This window comes from Lynx canadensis, chromosome A1, assembly GCF_007474595.2.
Source record: "Lynx canadensis isolate LIC74 chromosome A1, mLynCan4.pri.v2, whole genome shotgun sequence".
Taxonomy (NCBI): domain Eukaryota; kingdom Metazoa; phylum Chordata; class Mammalia; order Carnivora; family Felidae; genus Lynx; species Lynx canadensis.
In genome coordinates, this window is record NC_044303.2 from 174,882,595 (window position 1) to 174,908,632 (window position 26,038).

At 48.6% G+C, this 26,038-nt stretch overlaps 1 protein-coding gene across 4 annotated transcripts in view; it reads right to left on the minus strand.

The window, feature by feature from the left end:
- Positions 1 to 669: 669 nt before the first annotated feature.
- HRH2 (histamine receptor H2) overlaps positions 670 to 26,038 on the minus strand; it is a 53,761-nt gene continuing 28,392 nt past the window's right edge. For all 4 annotated transcript variants that reach the window (XM_032594175.1, XM_032594176.1, XM_032594174.1 and 1 more), the window contains one exon: positions 670 to 3,588. In XM_032594175.1, coding sequence (XP_032450066.1) covers positions 3,396 to 3,588 — 193 coding nt within the window. In that variant the 3' untranslated portion in view covers positions 670 to 3,395. The remainder of the gene's footprint in view (positions 3,589 to 26,038) is intronic.

Consider the following 26,038-nt stretch of genomic DNA (forward strand, 5'->3'; position numbering starts at 1 on the left):
GCACAAACTCCGTGAACTTCTTCTTGACCTGGCGGTCCCTTGCCTGTGCCTACTCTACTGCAGACTTCCTTGACGGACACGTTTTCCATTTAAAAAAAATTTTTTTTCAACGTTTATTTATTTTTGGGACAGAGAGAGACAGAGCATGAACGGGGGAGGGGCAGAGAGAGAGGGAGACACAGAATCGGAAACAGGCTCCAGGCTCTGAGCCATCAGCCCAGAGCCTGACGCGGGGCTTGAACTCACGGACCGCGAGATCGTGACCTGGCTGAAGTCGGACGCTTAACCGACTGTGCCACCCAGGCGCCCCTCGTTTTCCATTTTAAAGATCTCCTCTTCTCCTACTTCACAAAGGCGTCTCGGAAGCTGGCAATTTCAGAAATACTCCCTTCTATAAACCCTTATCGAGAGCCTACCACGTACCTCGCTCACAGGGCAAGCGGGACAAAGGCCTGATCCTTCCGACCAGCCTGTCCTTCATTGCCAGCATGGTGTCCTATGATGAAACCTTGTTCCCTGAGGACTCTTTTACTTTTTAAGGTAGCTTCCAAGTTGGCTTTTACTGCAGTGTTTTCTCATAACTCTTTTTCTAAATCAAGACACGCCGTACGATGAAGTCTGGGGAGTATTCCTCACCAGGAAGTGAAAAAATAAAACCGCGAGGCAGCATCTGTTTCGATAGCTTTATTGGAACACGGTCGCAACACAGAACATGGATCTGGGGACCCACCGCAGACACTCCTCCTCTAGACAGCATGTGCCCCACTTCTGCAGCCAGCAGAGGCTCTAGGAAGCCTCCAGAAGGGTGGCGGCAGCTCAGAGACAGACCCGAAGGAGGCCCCTGCAGTGGCAGGTGGTGTGTGGGCACAATGGGTTGGAGCCCTGACCAGCTGAGACCGTGATCAGCCAGACCAGTCTTATGCCTCCAACTACTTGGCCATGACTTAGAGACCCACCTGCCTTAGACCCCCAAGAAAACTTGAGGAAGGGATTCTGGGGCTTCCAGATGGAATCCAGCCAAGAAATTGAGCATCTCTGAGGGCCACTGGGGCAAATCATGCCTTCAAGTATGCTGGCAGATAAACTGCTTAAAGCCCCTGCTATGTGCCAAACGCTCTTCTAGGGACTAGACATACAAAGGTCCAAAGAAATAGGCAGGGCCCATGACCTCCTGCGTGGGGGAGATGGACAGAGAACCACACAGATGACTGTAAATTACAAACAATCAATGGCTTCTGAGGAGAGTTCTGGGGTATGTGAGGGAGGCCTGACCTAATAGGGTGGGTCAAGGAAGACTTCCTCAAGAAGTGATATTTCAGCTGAGATCTCATGGTCTCACGTCATGGAAACAGCCTTGTGCATGGCCTAGTAGCTGCAAAGAGCAATAAAATAAACAAACAAAAGAGAGAAGCCAGTGGGGTTGGGGTGAAGCGACAGAGGGGACCATGGCAGGAGGAGGCTGGAGGGACAGGTCAGGGCTGACCATGCAGGGCTGGTGGGCCATGAGAAAGATGGTTTCTTGCATGCGCGACGTGACCATATTAGTGTTTTGCACAGCGCGTTGTGGCTGTTGGGTGGGGAGGCAGGCTGGAGGAAGGCCAGCAGGGAACATGGAGAGCTGTCAGGAAGCTGTCTCAATTGTCCTGACCGAGGGATGGCAGTGGGGCCGAGTGGGGACAGGGCAGGTGCAGAGAATCAAGCAGAAGGTGGGGACATGTGGAACTAGGGCTCAAGAAAACTGAGCAAGAGGAGCTAGAAAGGGAGGTGCCAAGGCTGACCTCCTTGGCCAGTGGCTCGGGCTCTAAAGCCAGTGGCAGACGTCTGAGACTGGGAACCCGGAGAGGAGCAGGTGCAGCGAAAAGGTCTAGAGTGTGGTTGTGGACATGCTAAAAGCGAGGTGCCTTTGAAACACCCAGGCTGGAGGTCGTGGCTGGAAAGCCACAGTCGTGGCTGGAAAGCTCCCAGAGGAAGCTTGGGGTCCAGGTACAAATCTGTGAGTCATTTCCTCACAGGGAAGCCTCCTGGTAACTTCAGTTAAGAGGGCGCAGACGAGGTCACAGAGGGAGAGAAATCGCAGTGAGAAGAGAAAGCCCTTGGGACAGGCACACCGGACAGCCGGGGAGAGGACAGTGAGTCGCAAGAGGACTGAGAAGGCATAGGTGTGCAGGGAGGGGGACGCCACGAGGGGGTCTTGGAACCAAGGAAGGAGTGGGCTCAGGGAGGGGCAGTGGTTAGCAGTGAGGGTCCACGCACACCCTCATTTCTCCAGGCTGTCATCACCCTCACTGCCTTGGGTCTCATCAACAACCCTGTAAATAGGCCATCCTACCCCCTTGGACAGAGGAGTCAAGAGATGGCCAGAAAGATCGCTACTGACGCACCCAAGGTTACGTATCCAGCAGAGGGCGCTGTGGGGCCAACTCCCCCCACCCGGCAAGGCCACCTCTCCCTCTAGGACTCCGGCGCACTAACCACCACCGCCCACCCCGGACCTGCCCCGAATGTTCGAATGCTCGCTCTGCTCCACACCACTTCTTGATGAAAAGCACCAGAGAGGGTTAGTACTGCAGCATGAAGGGATCCCCTAGGCTCCGGCTCTGAGCCTCGCTAAGAGGCAGGTAGGCTGAGTCAAGGAAATACCTTGATCTCTCTCCTGAGAAGCAGTGCAAGGTCATGGCAAGAGCCTGGGCTTGAAGCCGGGCTTTTTACCCATGCTCCCACTTGCTAATTCCCTGCACAGCTATTTTTCGAGTGCCTCCTATGAGCCGGGAACACATACTAGCTGAGTACCCTGAGGCAGGCCCCGGTCTTCTCTGAGCCTCAGTTTCTACTCTGTCATGTAGGTTGGTGATTCTTACCACATGTTATAAGGATTATGTGAACTCATGTAGATGAAGTACCCGGCACACAGAAGGTGCTCATTAAAGGCTAATTTCCCTCCTTTCCTTTCTCTTCTCTTCCCTTCCCTCTCCTTCATCCTACAGAACCCATGAGGGAGTGAGAGACTAACTCTTTATGGCAACGCCGTCTGCTGTGCTCAGAGGGCCTGCGCGTTCCTGCACGTACAAATCCATGCACACACCTGTGCACGCACCTCCAACGTCCAGCCATCTCTGCTCGTGACTCAGGGCCAGCACCAACGTGAGCTCTGAACCCATGGGATTCAGTGGACCCAGACCCAGGAGAGTTCTGAGCATCTGCTGAGAATGCCCGGCACAGGACAGGCCGCACCACACTAGACCCAAGGACCCCGGCACCCCGCTGCGTGCTCTGGGACTCCCTAGACTCGGGCTAGGGCGCATCTTCGGTGGCTCTGGGGGCTTCTGGGTCCTTAATGGCTCCAGGAGTCAAATCTTGGTGACCAGAAGCAGTATCTTCTGTGTCCTGGGCTGGGTCTAGACAGCCTCGGAGGGCAGAGTCCTCACCGCTTCCTGGGGTGGTGTCCTCAGTGGCTCCTCGGACAGTGGCTCGCCTGGCTGCTCCTCTGAGGGGCCTCTCACGTGTCTCTGGAGGAACCTAAGCCCCCACAGACTCTTGCAGCAGCTTAGAAGGTTGCTGGAGCACACAGTGCAGGATAGCGCTGGCTTCCTGAGGAGACACAAGCACAGGTCAGGGCTGAGGTGACCATGGAGCAAGGCCAGTGGGCCCAGGACCTAGCCTCTGGCCTTTGCTTCCTCTAAGCTGGCCTTGGGAAGGGTGGGGTGGGATGGGGTGGGAGCCCTTCCTTTGCCACCAGGGCTGCCCACGTGCAGCCGGGACTTCCCTCAACCCATAAAGGAGACAGCATCCAGGAGACGTGCTTTCCGATCTCAAGTCTGCTTCTAACATGCTCTGTGTGCCCCTGAACTCCTCTGAACCCCAAACGGAGGAAAAAATAACCACCTTTCCAATTTTTGGCAGGATTAAGTGTCACACAGTATGTACGAAGGTATCCCACACATTGTCTGGCTCACAATAGGAGTCCAGGTAATGTTTGCTGTTTCTGACTCTAGATGAAATGGTTCCCGAACAATCTACAGCACGCCTTGCAGGAGTTCGGGGGAAGGCTGGGAGAAGAAGACACACAGATTTATTCAGCCTTGCCTTAAAATCAGTTGCGAACACATCTGTCCATTAGAAAGTGTGCTCCCTAAAGGCAAGGCACTTGCCCCGACAATTATGGCTGGCATATAGTAGTTCCTCCGTTAATCTCTGTTGAGTCAATCTGATCAAAGAATAGATCGCTGAAGACTGAGTTAGCCCAAAGCTTGGTAGGAAAGTTTTTAACAAAGCATTTGGCATACATTTTGAGGAATAAGAGGATTTCCCTCACTTCTGGGCATACAAATTTCCTTGGCCCCGTTGCCTGCTACAGTGTGGATGGCAGACCTGCTTTTCTCTTTAGCTACTTTCAGGGAGTCAGAATTCCCTCATCACTTTTATTTCAAGCTTCATGAAGTCAGAGGGAAAGGCTCAGCGTGGCGCCCCTGTTTTCAGTGCCTGGAGACCTACCCAACACCTGCAGATCTCCCTTTATGACCGAGAACAGGTGGCAGGCTCCGAGCTTTCGTCAGGCGATTGGGTCTGGTCAAACTTTGATCAGACCTTGTTTTGTGTCATTGTATCTATGTTCACGAGTTCTTTGTGTTTTCCACAAGTGATAGTACATTTCCATTTATGGTGACAATATCAAGTTTCCTCGTAAATAAATTTCAGCGCAAGGTGTGTTATCATGCAGGTGGGAGAAGGCTATGGGCTGGACTGGATGGGGAAGGGAATGCGCAAGCAGCTGCGGTTTGGGGAGTGCGGTTCCTCGTCCCCGACACATTCCAGCTCACCCTCAGTGCAAACACAGGAGAAGCTAAGTAGTGCATGGTGACCTTAGAGACTCTGTCTGGGGTCTCTGTAGCTCCAGGGCAGGACAAAATAGCTCTGTCTAAAGCCACCAATGCCTCCTACTTTCTGGCTTCCCTGCCTAGGCTGGAGTGGTAACTTTCCTTGTCGGTTTCAAGCTGGGAGCCACGCATCGCTTGGTCCTGAGACCCACTGCAGTTCCTGGGGGTGTCCTGTGAAACTCACACGGGGCCTCAGCTCCTGCCATCATCTGTTAAGGTAATCTGGCTGCCAGAGGAATCAAACTCCCTGCTCCTCCCTTCTACATAAAGAGAGCAAAAGCACCGAGCTCGCCTTTAGAATCTGTTAGATGGGGGTTGTGGGTTTGGATGCCTGGCTTTGTAAGACACAGATGACAGTGGCCGCCGACCCCCTAGCTTTCCTAGGAGTGTAGGTACGCTCCAGCTTAGCCACTGCTAGAGTCCTCAAGTGGCCCAAACTCTCTCTGTAGGTCTGGCCAGCCCTTCTCTCCCCAGAACACCTGCCCTCGCCTGGACCTCAAGGTCATACCCCTGGCACCTCCGAGGCTCCAGTCCTCCATGCCAGCCAGTGTACATATTTGACCAAGCAGGCAGGTATCTACCCTTGGATTAACATTCCAGACGCAGCTCTGATAAACCGATTTTCACTGAAATTATCAAAGAAAAGCTAGCTGTGGCTAGGAAAGAACTACCTCCCTTCAAACGAGCTTCCACATCACTTAAAATAATATTATTATGGAAATATCACATGATCCTGGTAAAAAATTCAGGTCGGAGAGACAAACAAAACAAAGAAAATAAACATCTCAAATAACTCCTCTACTCAGCCATATCTTTTTGTTACCTGTCCGTTCTGGCATTAAATATTTTTAAATGAAATACATTATACACCCAAAGAGACTACATAAAAAACAAAAATGCATCATTTAAAGAATATAAAAGAATACGAAAATGGATACCAGTATAACCACCTCTCAGGTTACGAAACAGAATTTACCAGGAACTGACTTGTTTCAGCAAATATTTACGTATCCCTAAAAAACATATTGCAGTGTTCTGCCTGCATTTTACTTTTTGGGTCGGGTGTGGGGGGGAGGCTGTAAATTACAGCTTTTTTCTTTTCATGAAATAATAATTAATTCAGCAGTATTGTCATTTTCCAAACGGGGACAGTCCAGATTTAGCTCCCACAAGGCTGTTCACAGATGACAATCATCTTGAAATAAAACTTGAGTGGACAAATGTGATTTATCTGCCCCACACGCCTTCCTTTGGGAACCATCCACTCCCCACAGCATGTGGTCCGGGTGGGAGTGCAATCACTGGGCCCCATCCCCTAGGGGATGCCTTTGGATTAAGCTATCCACGTGGCAACAGTGACTGCTTGAGAGGTGAGTCCATAACTCAAACTGGGAGAAAGAGAGTCCCTTCCACGACTACTGTATCTTTCTTATGAGGCAGAGAAGCTGGGAGCACGTGAAACAAAGGTAAGTCAAGGGCTATCCAACTGAATTACTATCGCTTGCAACCGAAACACTTTTGTCTAATACAACAACACAGAGCATTAGTTGAGGTAGACTATTTCCAATATGGTCAGCAAAACAACCTTCTACAACATTTTATAACTAAACACAACCAACCTTCTAGACTTTATGATCACAGCAGTGCTCTAAACCCTTTATGGCTGTAAACAAAACAACTTTTACGATATTTTGGAACCGCAAACGTAAGTTTCACATGCCTGGAAAGACCTGCCACCTATTTGACGTTTTGAGTGCATTTAAAAGGCTTGAAAAAAATACTGGCTTATTTATCGCTTAATACACAGTTGCAGATACTAAGATTTTGGTTATTTAATGCATGTAGTGGTTTTGGGCATACACAATCTCTCAGCATACATCTCAATCATTATCACTTAGGTAAGAAGCATAAACTTATGTAATAACTATAATTTACTCTGGACTGAAAACATGTCACCGCTTGTAAAAAAAAAAAAAAACAGAAAAAAACAAAGATTAAAACTACAAATCGAAAGTATTTAAAATTTAGTATTTCCCTTTTATATAAATGAAATCATGTCTTATGATTGTTCTTCTGTAGCTACCTTTTGTTGTTACTGTTTAATGCCATATTTTTTTTCAGTTAATTGAAACTGTGTTGATGCATGTCCCTGCAGTTCATTGCCACTGTTGTAAAGTAGTTCATTACATTGTACTCCAATTTATTTGTCCATTCACCTGTTGATGCACATCTGAATTGTTTCCATTTTTTTTCAGTCATGTCCTTATCATACTTGCTTTTGAATTTATACTATAATGGCCTCATCAAATGAATAAGAGAGTTTCCCTTTTTCTCTCCTCTGATAGGATCTGTGCAGAATTGGAATGATTTGTTCTTGGAGTACTTGGCAGAACTCCTTTGAAAACCAAGTATTACTGGTGTTTCATTCATTTTATTTATTTTGAATGGTTACAGGACCATTCCAGTTTTCTCTTTCTTTCCAAGTCAGTTCTGGCAAGTTTATTTTGCTAGATAAAATTCCCTATATCTGAGTTTTCTGTTGTTTAGGGCATAGAATGGATTACAGCACTCTTATTATCCTTCTTAATCTCTGTAACATCTAAAATTTCTAAAATAATACCCCCCAGACTCTTATTGCTTACTTATGATGTTTGTGATTAATCTTTGTAGTTCTGTAAATTTTACTTTACGTATTTTTGAAGCTAGTTTATTGGGTATGTACAAGTTGAGAATTACTATCATTCCAGTAAATAGAATCTTTTTCAAAATATGGTGACCATATTTATCTTTAGTAATATATTTTGCTTAAAATTCACTTTGTCTGATATTAATATAGCTACCCAGATTTCTTTTGGTTAGTATTTGCCTAGCATATTGTATTTTTCTTTCCTTATACTTTCTACATTTTTGTTTCCTTAAGTCTATTTCTTGCAAAAAAAACATTTGTTTAGGTTAAAAAAAAAACAAATCGGACAGCCTTTATTTTTCTTAAGTGGTCAGTTTATTCCATCTACACATATCATGATTACTGATATACCTTGACTGATTTCTTCAATGTGATTTTGTGTTTTATATTTGCCCCACCTCTAACCTTTCCTGTGTTTTCTCGCTTTGCTTTAAATTTTTTTTAACGTTTATTTATTTTTGAGACAGAGAGAGACAGAGCATGAACGGGGGAGGGGCAGAGAGGGAGGGAGACACAGAATCGGAAGCAGGCTCCAGGCTCCAAGCCGTCAGCCCAGAGCCCGACGCGGGGCTCGAACTCACGGACCGCGAGATCGTGACCTGAGTTGAAGTCGGACGCTTAACCGACCGAGCCACCCAGGCGCCCCTCTCGCTTTGCTTTAAATTGCCTTTTCTCCCCTCATTCTCTTTCTTTCTTATCTTGTGGAATCTCTAGCCTCTTATAAAATAATTTTAAGATGCATATTTAACATAATAAAGGCTAGTGGCGTGGAGCCCTCCTCTGCTCCTTAGTTTGCCATCCATGCCAGCTGTAAGTTGGGATGAGACATTCAGCCAAATTTCAATATTGTGTAGACCGTACTACGTTACAGAGTCCAGAGAGACTGGTAGGGTTAGTATCTCCTGACCCCCTCCATAGTCCCATGGCCTGTCCCGCCCTGAGCCCTAACCCTTGAAGCTAGGATGTAAATGGGGGTTCTTGAGGGCACGTAATGCAGTGTCCACACAGTAAGTGCCTATGGTAAGCAGTTGTCGTTTTCACCTTTTCCTATCATCGAGTCCCCTTCTCTTTGGGATCCAGCCTTCCTCACTCTTTGCCCACGTGAGGGAGGGGGTTGACCTCTTACTCTTCGCCCTGGCTCCAGGCCTGGGTGCAGAGGTAGACACATGACCCCCTCCCCCAGCCAACAAAACGTAGGCCTGTAACTTTTTGGTTGCAAAAGTTGGAACCATAGGAAAGGACACATTTCCCACTGGACCTGCCAAGGTGGTAAGATGTGACCTCGGAGCTGCTGGCGGCACCCCAGGGAGACTCTGACCGAGGCTGAAGTTAACACAGGGTGGAACTGAGTTGAAAGGGGGAGAAGGATGAATTTCTGACGACGTGTGTGCATTGGGAGCCAGCCATCCTTGAAGCTACTCTTGTTCTCTACAGTTTTATGAGCTGGTTCCCCACCTCCACCAATCCCAGCCTCTTTTAACTGGGATTCTGCTGCTGGTGGTCAACAGTGTCCTAGTAATATTCCTAGAATCTGAATTTGAATCTGAATCCCCTCTTTTCATACGGAGGGTGTTACAATATATTCAGCCACCCACAGTCTGGATCTCATTTCAGCGCCACGCTCTGTAGAGGAAGCCTTGCCCAGGTCCTCCCTGAACCTGGGTTTTCTCATCTGTGAAATAAGTTGATAAGAGCAACCTCACAGGACATACCGTTAATGACTGTCAGTGCCCTTTGCTATAACCTTCTATTGCTTATAGTACAAATTATCACACAGAACCACCACGTGCACGCATCCCTCTGCTATTACTTCTACCTGTGTCTTTGCACACGTCCCGTTGCTTGAAATGCCTTTCTCTTCTTGCCGTTCAACTTCTACTTCTGTTTCAAGGTTCTGTTCAGGCATCACCTCCTGTGGGAAGCTGTCTCTGAGGCTTCCCGGGATCGCCGAAATCTGCCCCAGCTCCTGGAGCCCCTCTGCTGAGGCCCTGACCTCCTTGGGATAACTATCAGTTTCCCTGTCTATTTCCCAGACTAAAGCCAGGCACCGGACCTCTCGTCTGCATCCCACTGTCCAAGTTTATCGTAGGCGTTCAGCCATGTGTGTGAAAAGGAAAAACCCAATAAATGTCAGTTTCGACAGTGATTCTCCCATGTTCCGACTTCCCCAATTCACAGATTGGCAGAAACAGAAGCACTTCCCCTGCCATTCTGGCAGTGCCTCTGCTGTGTGAGGTAGCCCACGCCGGCTTTATTTCCATATCTACCTCTCTGCGGCTAGCCTGGAAGAGCCTCGTGGGCAGGAATGCCGGGAAGGGCAGCGAGGGACGCCGGCCGTTTCAGCCAGCACCTCTGAGGCTAGCCATGTGCCGGAGAAAGTGTGAGATTTGGGACGAGGAGTCCTGAGTGTGGTTTGAGACTTCCTCATTCTCCTGCCGTTGGGTCGCAGTCAACTCCATGCCTTCTCCTGGGGACAATTCCAGTGAAAGGGCTGGGAGAGGAAGGCCCCCCTTCCCCCTCGTCTCCCGCAACGGGCCCAGCCATTGGCTGTTTTGTACCTTAGGGTCACCGAGAACCAGCGGTCGGGGGACTGTGTGTTGAGGGTCTGGGCTCACGTCTGAACGCAGGTCCTTGCTCTCTGGTTCCCAACAACACGGCAGAACCAACCACTGCCCGTGTCAGTTTCACCTACATCCTGGGAACTGGGTCACCGGAAGTCCTTTCTCCTCTATGAGGAAATGCAAGTGGAGATTAGAAAGGGGAAGAGGCTCTCTCACATCCTCAGAGCCAGCCACAACCCACCAGAGGTCTCTCCCCTGCCTCAAACTTCTGTCATAATGAGGGGTGACCCCCCCCCTCTCCAGGCCAGACCTAATTTCGGGTTGCTCTGAAGTAAGCTATGAGGTGGCAATTTGGGGACACCACGACGCCCAGACACCAATCAGAGTATTATCTTCCTATACCTGTGTTCCGGCCACAAATTGATAGTGCCTGATAGGCCGAAATGACCGAACTTCAGGCCTCTCTGCTCATGAAAGAAACTAATTTTTCACGCCCTTCTCTTAATTTTCTGGAAGCAAACACGGAGAATTTGCCTACACCAGCATCTGCTTTGAAGGGACGGTGGAGAGGTCTTTCTGTCCTTCAGCAGCCAATGCCAACAGCAAACTGGACAGAGGCTTCCTGCAGGAGTTTCGCTCACACGCTCGGTTCACCTTCATGCCAGACAAGGTGAGAGGCTTCCCGGAACTCCCTGGGACTCAGTTGATATAAAGAGGTAACAGTCATAAACCATTGGGCCCTTTAAATTTTCTCCCCATGACAAGGGAAATAGATGGTGACGGTCCAAAAGCTTTAGGCTCCTAAAAGGGATCTTGATTAGGGACCTCACAGGACATGCATCCCTGCGTGCTGGAGCGTCACAGCCTGGGACTGCTCTGGGAACTCAATGACGGAGGGGTTGGCTGCGACTCTAGCAGTCCCCGAGGGGCCTGCCACAGAGCAAGTATCATGAGTTGTACTGGCGAGTGAATAAGTGATTCACAAGAACTAGCATTTACTCAGTGCTCATGCGCTAGGTCCTGACTGGGCAGTTTTGCATCCTTTTTCTAGTTAACCACTGGCACTATGAGGCAAGCACTGGTGTCCCATTTCACAGACCAGAAAACTGAGGCTCTGGGCATCTCAGTGATGCCCCTAGGTCACCCCATAGCAAAACTCAAATATGAAACAACGGCCGTTGTCTCCCACCTGCACCCCCTTCCCACTGGGGCACGCTCCTTCTGGAAGACCAGACTGAATGAATTTGATAGAATGAGCTAGTATGAGAGATGTGGAGACGGTTAAGGGCGGGGCCGCTGGTCTCAAGTGACTCACGGGTGAGGGTTGGTGTGTGGACACACACAGCCGTGTGGGTGTGTGAGCGCGTGCCAGGGCCTGAGTGTGTCCGGGCGTGCATGGGCAAGACTGTGCGGCACAGAACCATTCCTGGCTCCGGGCCTCAGGGGAAGCGACGTGGAGCAGGTGGCATCTGAGCTGGGCCTGAGGCGATGGGTGGGAACTGAAAGGGGATGTGGGGAGGGGGGGAGGTCTCTTTGGGCAGAGGAGGCAGCCTGAGCTGAGGGCTGTGTTCTGAGAGCAGGGGTGCCTAGTTCATCCGGCGAAGGAGGAGCCCCGGGATGTAGCTGGAGAGGAGACGGCACGGGATCCTATAGCCAGAACATGATGGGCGCGGTGGGCGGGTCTGCATGGGACCTGGCAGGTGCTGGAAGCTGCAGGATGTGGGGGGGGCGGGGAGGGGAGGGGTCAGGAGCCCACCGATGGACAGTCTCAGCTCGTGGCCAGCCCTGGCCCTTCTCCATGATTTTACAACTATGTGGGTCAGTGAGATGGCACCCGAGTGAGTGCCAGGCACGGGGAAGGAGCGTGACCCTTTGTCCCGTGTGCCCACCACGGGGAGGGCAGAGGCTGCAGGGCGTGGGGCTGCGCAGTGTTCAGGGGTGTTCTCTCTAAGACTCTCGGTCACCAGTCATGTTGAGCATTTACCGTGTGCCTGGCCTGCCAGGTGGGCACCACCCACATGTTTGCAGATGAGGGGAGCAGCCCTTCATGGAATTAAGTGACCTGACCAAGGCCACACAGCGTGTGGGTGGAGGAATGGGGTTCTTGCCATGTCTGCTTGGTCCAAAGCCTGTGCTCTGAGCCCTGAGAGAAAGCAAGTGATAGCCGCCATCCCCGGAGCGACCCCCCCACTCCGGCTCTCAGCATTTATAAGTATGAGTTCATTTAATCCACACACCAACCCCATGGGGTAAGTGCTATTACTCTCCCCGTCGATGGAGGAGAAAACTAAGGCACAGAGAGGTTAGGAAACCTGCCCGAGGTCACACAGCCAGTAAGTAGAGCTGGGTGTTACAGCATGCTGGGCTTGTTGCTTGAAAAACTGAAGGCGTGGGGGGCCCTAGTTTCACTCAACCCCTCCTGTGCCTCCACGTTATCCACATCCTGCGGCTGTACTCGGACCGCCGAATAATAAAGTGCTCATGGGTTGGGCACTTAACCCTGAACTCTCCAGCACCTACATGACACATAGGATATAGTCGTTAATTTATTATCTCTGACAGACGAGGAAGTCTGGGCCCCGAGAACTTTAGTCAGTTGCTCAGCGATTCCCAGCAAGCAAGTGGCAGAGCCTTGAGGGAGCCCAGTGTGGCCCAGCTGTAAAGCTGGAGACGCCCTGCCCACTCTGCCCCCTTCCAATACACAACGTGGCTCTCGGGGAGGCCGGGCATCCTCCGTCGATCTGGGTCACACTCCGTTCCACCCTGGTCCCAGCCTTGTGCTTCCCCCGCCCTGTTGCTCAAACCCTCCAGTAACCCCCACGAAACTGGCATGCTTGCCCAAGCCTCTCCTTGAGACTACAGAACGTTTTGTAAAACTGAAGAAGGTTCCAGAGCCCCTGCCCTCTTGCACCAGTGGGTGCTTATGTCGGAAGAACCCAGGGCCCCTGAGTCAATTATCAAAGTCATTTCCTATCACTCGTTCTGCCCTACTTTTGTGAGGCAGGCGAAGTGGCATGCCCATTTTGCAGATGGGGGGACTGAGGCTCAGGCAGGCCTGGCATTTGCCTAAGGTCAGGTGTGGTCAGGTGCTGCATCGTGGACCGAGCTCCCTGAATCACCATGCTGGTCTCTTCGGTTTGAGACTTGTTTGCTCTGAATGGCTCAGGACCTGGACGTGTGACAGGGCCTCCTCTCTCTGACGGCTCCTTCCCAGCCATTTCAAAGACTCTTCTCCCCTCTTCCCTGTCCCCTCCGCCCCCTCCGGCCCCTTCTCCTTGCATCTATGTCCTGCCCTGGCCAGCCCCCCCTTACAGCCCTTCCAAGATGCTTCCCTTATGTGGCTTTGAGGAAGTGATACCTTCAGATGTGGCTGGCGGCCGGCAGGGAGGCCAACAGCCTGTCTAAAAAACAACCGTGCAAAGTGTAACAAAAGGCTTAAAATCTCCCTCCCCTTCTACCAGTAATGCTCTTCCCAGAAATTCAGTTTCTAGGGAAATAATCTGAGAGACACAAAATATCCTCTGCGTGGAGATGTTCATCACAGGGTTGCTTATAATAGCAAAAAAAAAAGAAAAAAAAAAAGTGGATACAACAGCAAAGTACGTAGGGAAACATTTCAGTCAGTGATGAGGCCCTTCATGCACCCCTCCCCCCGCAAGCAAACTGCCATGGGCCGGTGTCCACTGAGAGATACCCCCACATGCCAGGCACTGTTCTCAGGCCTTCATATTTATTCTCTCCTTTAATCCTGACGATTTTTTTTAAGTTGGTACTTAAAACGCCCCCATTTGCAGACAAACAAACTGAGGCAAGGAGAGGCTAGGTAAACTGCCCAAGGTCAGAAGCTTCCAGGCACCCCGACTCCACCAGACTCAACCACTCCCAGAGCCGTGGCGGTGACTGATGACCATCACCAGGAGTTAGTTGTTGAGGGCAGGCCAACGTGCCAGGCGCTTCTCCCTCTTGCTAGTCCCCATTGCCATTGCTGCCCACCCCCCCCTCCCCATCCAGGCCGGCGAGGGCACAGATGATTCCTTAGGCCCCAGACAGAAACAGCAGTGAGAAAGTCTTAGGGTGTTTGGCGTTCAAGAGCCCATGAGAGCAGTCCCCCACCACCCAGAGAGGAGGAACCAGCTGGGGACTGGGCCAGGAGCCTAGAGTTAGGTGGGAGAGTAGGCCCTGCCCCTGCCGCCCTCCCTTGGGGTCACTGGGGTGACTGGAGGCGAGGTAGGGGTCACTGAAGGATGAGTGTGGGGGTCTGAACGCACAGGGGCTTGTGCCCTACTCCCAGCTGGAAGCCAGGACAAGGGAGGGATCCCTTGCACCCCAATTCCTCTGCTCCCATGGGGGGTGCAGGGGGTCCCCCCCAGATCTCCTGGACCTACGGTGAGCCCCAGCACATGACTGGGCTTTGAGGCCTGCCTGCTGGGAGAGGTCCAGGGGGCTGGGAACCTGAAGCAGAGGCCAAAGCCCCTGAGAGAATGTGGTTGGTCTTCGGCAGTGCCAGATAGAGCCCAGGAGTAGGTCAGCGGTGTCCCCTGGGCCCGACCATGGTGCAAACACCATGGAGGGAACCTGGCAGGACAGGTCTATCGCGGTCCAGAGGGTGCTGTGGGGGTCAGACAGCCTGGGGAACTTCGCTTACCCTGGTGGGAAGGAGATGGTTGGGGGCGGGGGAGGAGAGTGGAGACGATCTCGTATTGAGTTGGTTCAACTTCCAAAGTCACCACGTTTACAGCTGGAAGTGACTGAGCTCTCGGACCTGGAAAGCATGCGTTTCTCCAGCTTCCACGAAATGGTCCAAGGGCACCCAGGGCGGAATGCAACAAAGAATCTTACAGCTGGGCGGGCACAGGGCACTAACAGCCCTGCTCCTTTCTCCAGCCTGGGACATTGGTGCTGTAAGGACCAGCCTCACTTTTCAGATGGGGACAGAGTCCTAGAGAGGGGAGGACTTGCTCAAGATCAACTAGCCAGCACAACGGGGAGATCAGCCCTCAGAGCTCTCTCAGCAGACCACAGCACTACACGGCATCGCATTGCCCACGAGCGCACCCCTCTCCCCACGCTGTCCCTTTGCCCAGAATGGCACCTCTGCTCCTCGGCTTAGAAAATTCCAACTGTCCTTCAGGAGTCAGCTGAGACGTTCTGAGACATCACCTCCCTCTGGGCCCTTGGTAAAGGAAGAGTGGACGAATGAATCAGTAAGACTTAGCAGCCCCCAAAACAGGAGACATGTGGCCTGCTGAGGAACTCAAAGTGTGTCACCTCTTGTTGCCAGGATATTAAAGCCACGTTGGCTCAGGAAAAGCCTGAAGGGAGGAGAGAGCCATGATTTCAGGGATTGCATAAGACGGCGACAGAAATGGGGTTTCTCTTTGACTTTCCATTTGAATGTTCCCTTTCAACAATGATTAAGTATTTATAGATACTGTGTTTCCAAAATCAGTGTGGAAGTTCCCTGAACCCTCTGGGCATTGGGACTGCCTTGCCGCCTATCCCAAATGTCCATCCCTGGGTCACAATGGCACGTGTTCAGTCCCGGAATGAGGAAGACCAGAGTCTCATTCATGGGCCTGTGATGCCCAAGCCTGTGACCCTCCCTCCACCCTGCAACCTCCTGCACAATCTGTACAGAGAAGCGGACCCACCGAGGCTTTGTAGAACCACTTTTTGCTACTTTTTGCCAGTTGGGACAAACTCCCCTGTCCCCTCCTTTCTACCTCTGGGCAGAGAGTAAGTGGTCCACGAACCCCAGGAGAGACTCAGGGGCTGTGGACACCCTGAAATGCACAGTGGGTCTCAGGCATTACCCTACTCCTGTCCCCCAACGCTGCCACACACAGCCCCTACGGGTTTAATGAACACCCCAAAGCTGAGAAGCCTGTGACCCACTGCTGTTTCTGTAGGAGCAGTGGCAGCTGGCAGAAATCTTAGCTCTCTTTAACAGATAAGGAAACTGGGGCTCAGAGAGGCATGCGATCTTCTCACGGCCACACAGCCAGTCAGTGGCAGAGGCGATGAGAAATCCAGATCCCCCATCTGCCAGGCTGGGGTTCTTTTGGCAGCCCCACCGTGCACCTGCTCTGCACCCCTACCTGCACTCACAGCTTGGGTCGTGACAAGGACACGTTTTCCTGAATTTGCCTCCGTAACTCAGAATGATTCATTAGTATGAAAAACATGCTCTTCGCTGCCCTTGCCAGAAGATTCTTGACACAAACACACTGGGGGTTTGGCATAAAATCTCTCCCTTGTTAAGCATTTATATATAATGAGGGTTGAAATGGTCCCTTGAGACTGATCCAAGCCCCCCATTTTCGGAGGAGAGATATGAGGCTCAGGGGTCAGGGCCTGATTTGAACAATTCAGTGGCACAGCTGCGATATGAATCCACAAAGCCTGCCTTGAACTTTCCAGCTGCTCCTTTGTAGAGGGGTGAAAGAGAGGAAGGAAGGAAGGAAGGAAGGAAGGAAGGAAGGCAGGCTACCACTTACTAAGCATCTACTCTATGCTAGGTGCTTTGTATAAATTGATGCTGAGCCTTATTGCTATCCCCACAGGGAGACATTTTCATCCCTGTTGTGCAGATGAGCAAGCTGAAGCTCAGAGAGAGCAGGCCATGGGCCCGGAGTCACAGAGCCCAGCAAGTGCTGGGGCTGGAACTGACACCCATTTCTTTCCCCTACACCAAGGGTTGGCAGCAGGCCAAATTGCCTGCAGGCCAAACCCAGCCTACCAACCTATTTTTGTTGAAATGGTGGTGGTGGTGGTGATAGGGGGGAATCAATAGAAGAATAACATTTCAGGACTCATGAAAATGATATGGAATTCGAATTTCCGCGTCCATAATAAAGTTTTATTGGAACACAGCCATCCCCATTCATTTACGTATTGTCTGTGGCTGCTTTCACATCGAAAGAGCAGAGTTGAGTAGTTGCGACAAAGAACATACGGGTTGCAAAGCCCAAACTATCTACTATCTGGCTCTTTGCAGATAAGATTTGCTGACTCCTGCCTGATGCCATGCAATTTCCCAGGGAGCCTGGAAAGTCCGCAGAGCTTCCCTTGTCCCTGCGCAAGGGTGTCAGGGCTGAAACCCAGGCCTCCTCCTGTTTGCCAAGCTGTATGCTCTGGGGCTGGATCCCCTGGAGAGGGGACCTTCACTCATTTGTTCACCTGGAGTGTTCACCCTCTTCTTATGGGGAGAAAGCTACTAGCAGTGGCCCCAAATGCACAGTTCCCCTTCCCTCCTCATCACAGCCCCTGGGAAGGCAGCCCCAAAGCATGTCCCATCAGATCTGCTGCAGAAGGAGTGGATAGCGAAGGTGGGGAACAAGCAGGGGCAGGGGTCTGCATGAAGCCAGAGGGAGGGAGGGGGGATGGCCTGGGCACAAGCTGGGGCTTCTAGCTGGCTTCAAAGGCACAATTCCCAGGGAGTGAAATGAGGAGTTCTCTACCTTTCAAGTGACTCCTGGGAAGTCACTATTTATTCTCCTTGACTTTTAAGGCTGTAAAAGGCTTCCCACCTCCTCTCTCTCTGCTCTCCTTCCCCTAACTTCCTCTCTGGGGGTAGAAAGGAATCTCATTCCCCAAATGCTCAGAAGAGACAGAAGATGAAAAGGATTAATTTCTTGCTGTAGCTTGTCTGCTCTCCTGCAGCTGTGCTGAAGCATGAGCACTGCAGGCCTGGGAACGGGTGTTCTGGGCAGGTGGCAGGGACAAGGGGAGTCTAGGGGTCCATGATACAGCTTCATGCCTGGAGCTCCCCAAACAAGGGCTATAAATGGCCAAAAGCTTCCATAAAGCCCAAGCGCTTTAGTGAATGGGACCATGGATGCAGGAGGGGTAGAAGGAAGAAACAGAGGGAAGAAAAGAAAACACAAAACAGAAAGGAAGAAAGGAAGGAAGGAAGAAAAGGCAGACAGAAGGAACCTGGAAGACATCATGCTACATGAAAAAGCAGGGCACGAAAGACCACACATTGTATGAAATGTCCAGAATAGGCAAATCTGTAGAGATAGAAAATAGATTAGTGGTTTCTTGGCTGGGGGCCGGTAGGGGATTGGGATCGGGAGGTGATCGCCAAAGGCTACAGGGTTTCATTCGGGGGGTGATGAAAATGTTCTATGATTGGTTGTGGTGATGCGGCACAGCTCCGTGAATATACTAAAAACCAGTGAATTGTATACTGAAATGGCTGAATTGCACAGTATGTGAAGTATACCTCAATAAAACTGTTACGGGAAAGGAATAAAGATGGAAGTTGGTGTCCAAGATGGCGGCGTAGGAAGACCCTGAAATCGCCTTCTCCCATGGACACACCAAGTCTACGGCTGCACATGGAACAACTCCTGCTGACAAAGGATGGAAATGTAGCGGCACATTTCTGTCCACAACAAGGCATAGAAGGGCCACATCAAGACAGGTAGGAGAGACAGAGATGCAGTCTCACCAAAAACCTCAACCCCGGCGGGATAATTCACAATACGGGAAGATCTCATGGGTCTGGACTCTCTCTCTGAGGAGAGAGGGGTTTGTGCTACACATTGGGCACCCCAACCTGTTGCACTTGCACTGAAGAGATGAGGCCCCCAAGCATCTGGCTTTGGAAACCAATGGGGCTTACGTCCAGGAAACCTGGGGTCTGTGGAGACGAGATACTCCTTTGAGGGACTTATGGCTCATGCACGGACTCGCTCATCAGGGGACCAGCAGAAAGGCAGCAGTTTAAGAGGTGACTGGATTGTACGTGCAGGAGATGCATTTGCGAACCTAGATTTTTGGGGGGGGGGAGGGGCAGAGGGAGAGGGAGAGAAAATCCCAAGCAGGCTCCGCGCTGTCAATGCAGAGCTCGACGCAGTGCTCGATCCCAGGAACAGTGAGATCATGACCTGAGCTGAAATCAAGAGTTAGATGCTTAATCGATGGAGCCACCCAGGCATGCTGCAGCCACCCAGGCGGGCTGCATTTTGCTAATCTTACAGTATTCGCCAGAGAGGGCAGAGGTCAGTTAGGACTTTGGGGATGGAGGTGCTGGTGAGCGCCATTTTTGCATTTTCCCTCTACCTTGCTAGCACAGCTAGGTAGGCCCCAGCCTCAACACTCTCTGACAGCCTCACTAAAGCTGGTGGGCAAGTGCAATCCACATGGGGGATACCCCTCGATCACCTGCCCCTTGTGGCCAGAGGTGCTTGTGTTTCCGGGCCCCATGGGACCCAGACAGTTCTGGGAAGGCTACTATACCCAGGGCACTGCACAGACAGCAGACTGAAACATAAGTCCCACCTGCCTCTGACAAAAGCCCATCTACTTGTCCTAGAGCTTTAACCGAGGGACAGGCTTCAGGTTTGCCAGACATCTAGAGGCTACCGAGGCACTCTCCGGGAATGTAGGCAAGGAGAAAGCCTTCCCTCGGCCTTTACACAGCTCACTGGCATCTCTTAGAAAAGAGCTTACACACTTGCCTGGAGCCCTGATTTTTGCAACAGTTGCCCATAGGACACCTCCAGATTTCGTGGTCTGGAGGCCAGCAAGGTTTACAATTACAGTCCCACAGGACTATATATATTTGCATACTTAAAAAGCTGCTGCTTAAGGATCTGGCTTCCAATCAGCCTGAAATTAGGTGCTGCCTATGATTACTCCCTTTGGAACACTGGCAGGTCTGGGCATACCTTCAACAACAGAGGCCTATCAAGAATAAATCAGGGGGCGCCTGGGTGGCGCAGTCGGTTTAGCGTCCGACTTCAGCCAGGTCACGATCTCGCAGTCCGTGAGTTTGAGCCCCGCGTCAGGCTCTGGGCTGATGGCTCGGAGCCTGGAGCCTGTTTCCGATTCTGTGTCTCCCTCTCTCTCTGCCCCTCCCCCGTTCATGCTCTGTCTCTCTCTGTCCCAAAAATAAAAATAAACGTTGAAAAAAAAAAATTAAAAAAAAAAAAAAGAATAAATCAGGATGGGGCCCCTGCGTGGCTCAGTCGGTTAAGCGTCTGACTTCAGCTCAGGTCATGAGCTCACGGTTTGTGCTGGCAGCTTCAGATTCTGTGTCTCCCTCTTTCTCTACCCCACCCCCACTCACGCTCCTCTGTCTCTCTCTTTCAAAAGTAAAATAAACATAAAAAAATTAAAAAAAAAAAAGAATAAATCAGGCTACTCAGACAATCACAAAGGTTTGAGGGACAAGTAAGAGCTGGGGCAAGGTTGAATGATAAGGTTCATTTCCTGTATAAGGCCACTCTTTCAAGACTGGGGGAGGTAGTTGTTTTGACTAATACATGGAAACAAACACAGAGAGGCAAGCAAAATGAGGAAACAGAGGGATATGTTCCAAACCAAAGAACAAGACACAAAATGTCAGAAAAAGATCTTGATGAAACAGAGATAATCATCTACCTGTTAAAGAATGCAAAGTAATGATCATGAAGATTCTTAGGAGAAGGATTGAAGTGAGAACTTCAATGAAGAGACAGAAAATACAAGAAAGTACCAAACAGAAGTGACAGAGCTGAAGAATACAATAATGGAACTGAAAAATACACTAGAGGGGTTCAAGAGCAGACCAGATGAAGCAGAAGAACAGATCAGTGACTTGGAAGACAGAGCAGTAGAACTCACCAAGAGAGAAAAAGAATTTTAAAAAGCGAAGATAGTTTCAGAGACTTATGGGAGAACATGAAGCAGAGTCACATTTGCTTTATAGGGGTCCCAGAAGGAAAAGAGAGAAAGGGGCAGAAAATTTGTGTGAAGAAATAATGGCTGAAAACTTCTCTAACCCGGGAGCAGAAACAAACATCGAGGAAGCTTGGAGAGCTCTAGATAAGATAAAACCAAAGAGAATCACATGAAGACGCATTATAATTGAAATGTCAAAACTTGGGGCGCCTGGGTGGCGCAGTCGGTTAAGCGTCCGACTTCAGCCAGGTCACGATCTCGCGGTCTGTGAGTTCGAGCCCCGCGTCGGGCTCTGGGCCGATGGCTCGGAGCCTGGAGCCTGTTTCCGATTCTGTGTCTCCCTCTCTCTGCCCCTCCCCCGTTCATGCTCTGTCTCTCTCTGTCCCAAAAAAATAAATAAACGTTGAAAAAAAAAAAAATTTAAAAAAAGAAATGTCAAAACTTAAAAAGAGAATCTCCAAAGTAGCAAGAGAAGACAACTTCCTGCATACAAGAGAATTCCCATAAGATCATAAGCTGATTTCTTGGCAGAAACTTTGCAGGCCAGAAGGGAGTGGCATGATATATTCAAATTGCTGAAAGGAAAAAACTTCCAGCCAAGAATACTCTACTCATCAAGGTTATCGTTCAGAATTGAAGGAGAGATAATGAGTTTTCCAGACAAGCAGAAGTTAAAGGAGTTCATCACCGGTGGCCTTACATGAAATGTTAAAGGGATTTCTTTCAGCTGTAAAGAAAAGGCATGAACTAATAACAAGAAAATATATGAAAGTAAAAATATGACCAGTAAAGGTAGTGGATTAACCATGCATAAAGCTAGTATAAAGGTTAAAAGATAAAAGTAGTAAAATTAACTAAAGCTATAATAATTAGTTAAGTGATATACAAAATAAAAGAATGGAAATATGACATGAAAATCATAAAACATGGGGGGAGGATATAGAGTTTTTAGAATGCATTCGAGTTTAAGTTGCTATCAACTCAAATGAGACATCTGTATACACTATTCTATGTGAACCTCATGGTAACCATGCGGCAAAAACCTATAGCAAAACATAATGAGAAAGGAATCTAAACCTCATACTAAAGAAAGGCATAAAACCACAAAGGAAGAGAGCGAAAGAAGAAGAACAAAAACAGTGAGGAACTATAAAACATCCAGAAAACTGACAAAATGGCCGTAAGTACATACTTACCAATCAGTGTAAATGGACTAAATTTTCTAATAACAAAACACAGAATGGCTGAAAGCATAAAAATAAGACAACGATATTCTGCCTACAAGAGACTCACTTCAGATCGAAGGACACACACACACACACACACACACACACACTGAAAGTGAAGGGGTGAAAAAAGATATTCCATGGAAATGGGAATGAAAAGAAAGCTGGTTTAGCTCTACCTATATCAGACAAAATAGACTTTAAAACAAAGACTGATAAAAGACAAAAAAGGGCACTATGTAATGACAAAGGAGTCAACACAACAAGATGGTAACACTTATAAATACGTATGTGCCAGCAGAGGAGCACCTAAATATAGAAAGCCAATACCAACAGAGAAACTGACAGCAATACAATGATTGTAGGGGACGTTAAAACTCCACTTTCATCAATGGATAGATCATCGAGACAAAAAAATCAACAGAGAAACATTGGCCTTAAATGACACATTAGGCCAGATGGACTGAAAAGATATATACAGAATATTCCATCCCCAAACAGTGGAATACACATCCTCTTCAAACACGTACGGAACATTCTCCAGGGCACATTACGTGTTAGGCCACAAAACAAGTCTCAATAAATTTGAGAAGACTGAAATCATATCAGGCGTCTTTTCTGACCACAACGGTATGGAGCTAGGAATTAATTACAAAAGGAAAACTGGAAAAATCACAAATACATGGAGATTAAAAAACATATTACTGAACAACCAATGGGTCAAGGAAGAAATCAAAGGGAAAATACAAAAAAAAAATACCTTGAGACAAAGGAAAATGGAATGACAACAATCCAAAATTGATGGGATACAGCAAAAGCAGTTCTAAGAGGGAAGTTCATAGGGATACAGGCCTACCTCAAGAAATAAGAAAAATCCCAAATAAATAATCGAACTTTACACCTAAAGAAACTAGAAAAAGAAGAACCAATGAAGCCCTAAGTTAGTAGAAGTAAAGAAATAATAAAGATCAGAGCAGAAATAAATGAAATAGAGACCAAAAAGAGAAAAAAAAAAAAAAAAAAAAAGAAAAGACCAATGAAACTAAGATATGGTTCTTTGAAAAAGAAACAAAATTGACAAAGCTTTAGCCAGATTCATCCTAAGAAAAAGGGAGAAGGCTCAAATAAGTGAAATAAAAAATGAAAGAAGGGAAGTTATAACTGATAGCATAGAAATACAAAGGATTATAAGAGACTGCCAAGAACAATTATACATTAACAAACTGGACAAATTGGAAGAAATGGATACATTCCGAGAAACATACAATCTTCTAAAACTGAATCATGAAGAAATAGAAAACTGGAATAGACCGATTACCAATTGTTAAAGAGACTGAATTAGTAATCAAAATCCCCCCCTCCCACTCCCTCCGAAAAATCCTAACAAACAAAAGTCCAAAACCACACAGCTTCACTGGTGAATTCTACCAAACATTTAAAGATTTAATACTTACCCTTCTCAAACTCTTCCAAAAAATTGAAGAGGCGGGAATACTTCCAAACTCATGTTAGGGCCAGCATTACCCTGATCCAAAATCAGACATGGACACCATAGAGAAAAAGAAAATTACAGGCCAATATCCCTGATAAACGTTGATGCAAAAATCCTCAACAAAATATTAGCATGTCAAATTCAACAATACATTAAAAGGACCACATACCATGATCAAGTGGGATTTATTCCAAGGATGCAACCATGCAAGCATGGTTCATCTCAAATTAATCACTGTGATACACTACTTTCACAAAAAAATGTATAAAAATCATATGATCATCTCTGGGGTGCCTGGGTGGCTTAGTTGGTTAAGCACTTGACTCTTAATTTTGGCTCAGGTCATGATCTCACGGTTTGTGGGTTGAAGTCCTGCATTGGGCTCTGCACTGACAGCATGGAACCTGCTTGGGATTCTCGCTCTCCCTCTCTCTCTGCCCCTCCCCTGCTCATGCATGTTCTCTCCCTCCCTTTCTCTCTCTCTCTCTCTCTCTCTCAAAATAAATAAATAAACATTAAAAAAAATCATGATTGGGGCACCTGGGTGGCTTAATCAGTTAAACGTTCGACTTCAGCTCAGGTCATGATCTCATGGTTTGTGAGTTCGAGCCCCACGTCAGGCTCTGTGCTGACAGCGTGGAGCCTGGAGCCTGCTTTGGATTCTGTGTCTCCCTCTCTTTTTTCCCCTTCCCCACCCCTGCTCACTCTCTCTCTCTCTCTCTCAAAAATAAATATTAAAAAATTTTTTAAATCATGATCATCTCAATAGATGCAGAAGAAGCATTTGACAAAATTCAATATCCATTTATGATACAAGAAAACTCTCAAGAAAGTGGGTATACAAGGAACATACTTCAATATATTAAAGGCCACATATGACAAACCCACAGCTTACGTCATACTCAACAGTGAAAAGCTGAAAGCTTTTCCTCTAAGATCAAGAACAAGACAAGGATGCCCCCTCTTGCCATTTTTATTCAACACCATATTGGAAGTCGTAGCCACAGCAGTTAGACAAGAAAAAGAAATTAAAAGCACCCAAATTGGAAAGGAAGAAATAAAACTGTTGCTACTTGCTGATGACATGATACGATATCCAGAAAACCCTAAAGACTGCACCAAAAAACTGTTATAAATGAATTCAGCAAAGTTGCAGGATACAAAATCAACATACAGAAATCTGTTGCATTTCTCTACAGTAATAATGAACTATCAGAAAGAGAAATTAAGAAAACAGTGTCTTTAACAACTGAATCAAAAAGAATAAAATACCTAGGAATAAATTTAACTAAGGTGGTGAAAGACCTGTACACTGAAAACTATAAAACACTGACCAGAGAAATTGAAGACACAAATAAATGTCAAGACGTTCCATGCTCATGGACTGAGAGAATGGACATTGCTAAAATGTCCATACTGTCCAAAGCAAGATTCGATGCAATCCATATCAGAATTCTGATGGCTTTTTTCACAGAACTAGAGCAAATAATTCAAAAATTTGTATGGAACCATGAAAGACTTTCTCCAGCCAAAGCAATCTTGAGAAAGAAAAACAAAGCTGGAGGTATCACACTCAGATTTCAAACTATACCACTACGCTACAGTAATCAAAACAATATGGCATTGGCGTAAAAACAGACATAGATCAACGGACCAGGATAGAGAGCCCAGAAACAAACCCACACCAACCTGTGAGCAGTGGTGGGGTGGGACTTCTACTGGGGCTCCCTAGTTCCACACCAGAAGCAGGAGAATACCCCAGCAGCTTTGCTGGGTAACAGCCAGGCACAGAGGCAGAGGTAACAAAGCAGCCAGTGGGATTCCAGTGTGCAGGGGGGCGGCCAGGCCCCTTCGTTAGGGGGGAGCTGCTCTGGGCACCTCTGCAAAAAGCACCATAAAGGCTGTTAAGAAATGCTGGAATCAGTGTGCCAAAAAGTTAGACTACTTTAGAACTCAAACGATAAGAGTAAACAAAGCGAGGCTCTTGGCGGGGTAAGCTATGGGAAACTTCCTTTCTGAGCAACACTCCTTAAGAAGAATGCGCTCACGGCTCCTGGAACTCTTTCACGCCAGCTGCATCCGCAGAGGCCGAACTTGGAGCAGCAGATGAAGTCAACCCCCCACTCTCTTGTGCCGCCAACCTCTGGCCAAACCCGGACATGCTGGGGAGACATCACGGACAGCCACAGAGCAGCAGGCTGTCGGGAACCGTGGGCTCCCACCCCTCTCGGAAGCTCCCTTTCTGTGCCCTCGGTGCGAGTTACCTCACCTCTCTGGGCCAGGGGGAGGGGCTGGGCTACCGTTAGGGGTGTCTTCCCTCTCCAACACCTGATTCAGAGCCTGTGGTTGGCTTCTGCTGTGAGGCCCGCCCCTGACACCACTATTTGGAGGGAGGCCCATTGTGACATCCAAGTTAGAAAAGGGAACCAGGAATTTCTGCCTCCCACTAGTTCCTGGAACTTCCCTCTTTGAGTCTTGGTTTCCCGATCTCTGAAGTGAGGGCAGCATTATGCACCTCTTAGAGTTCT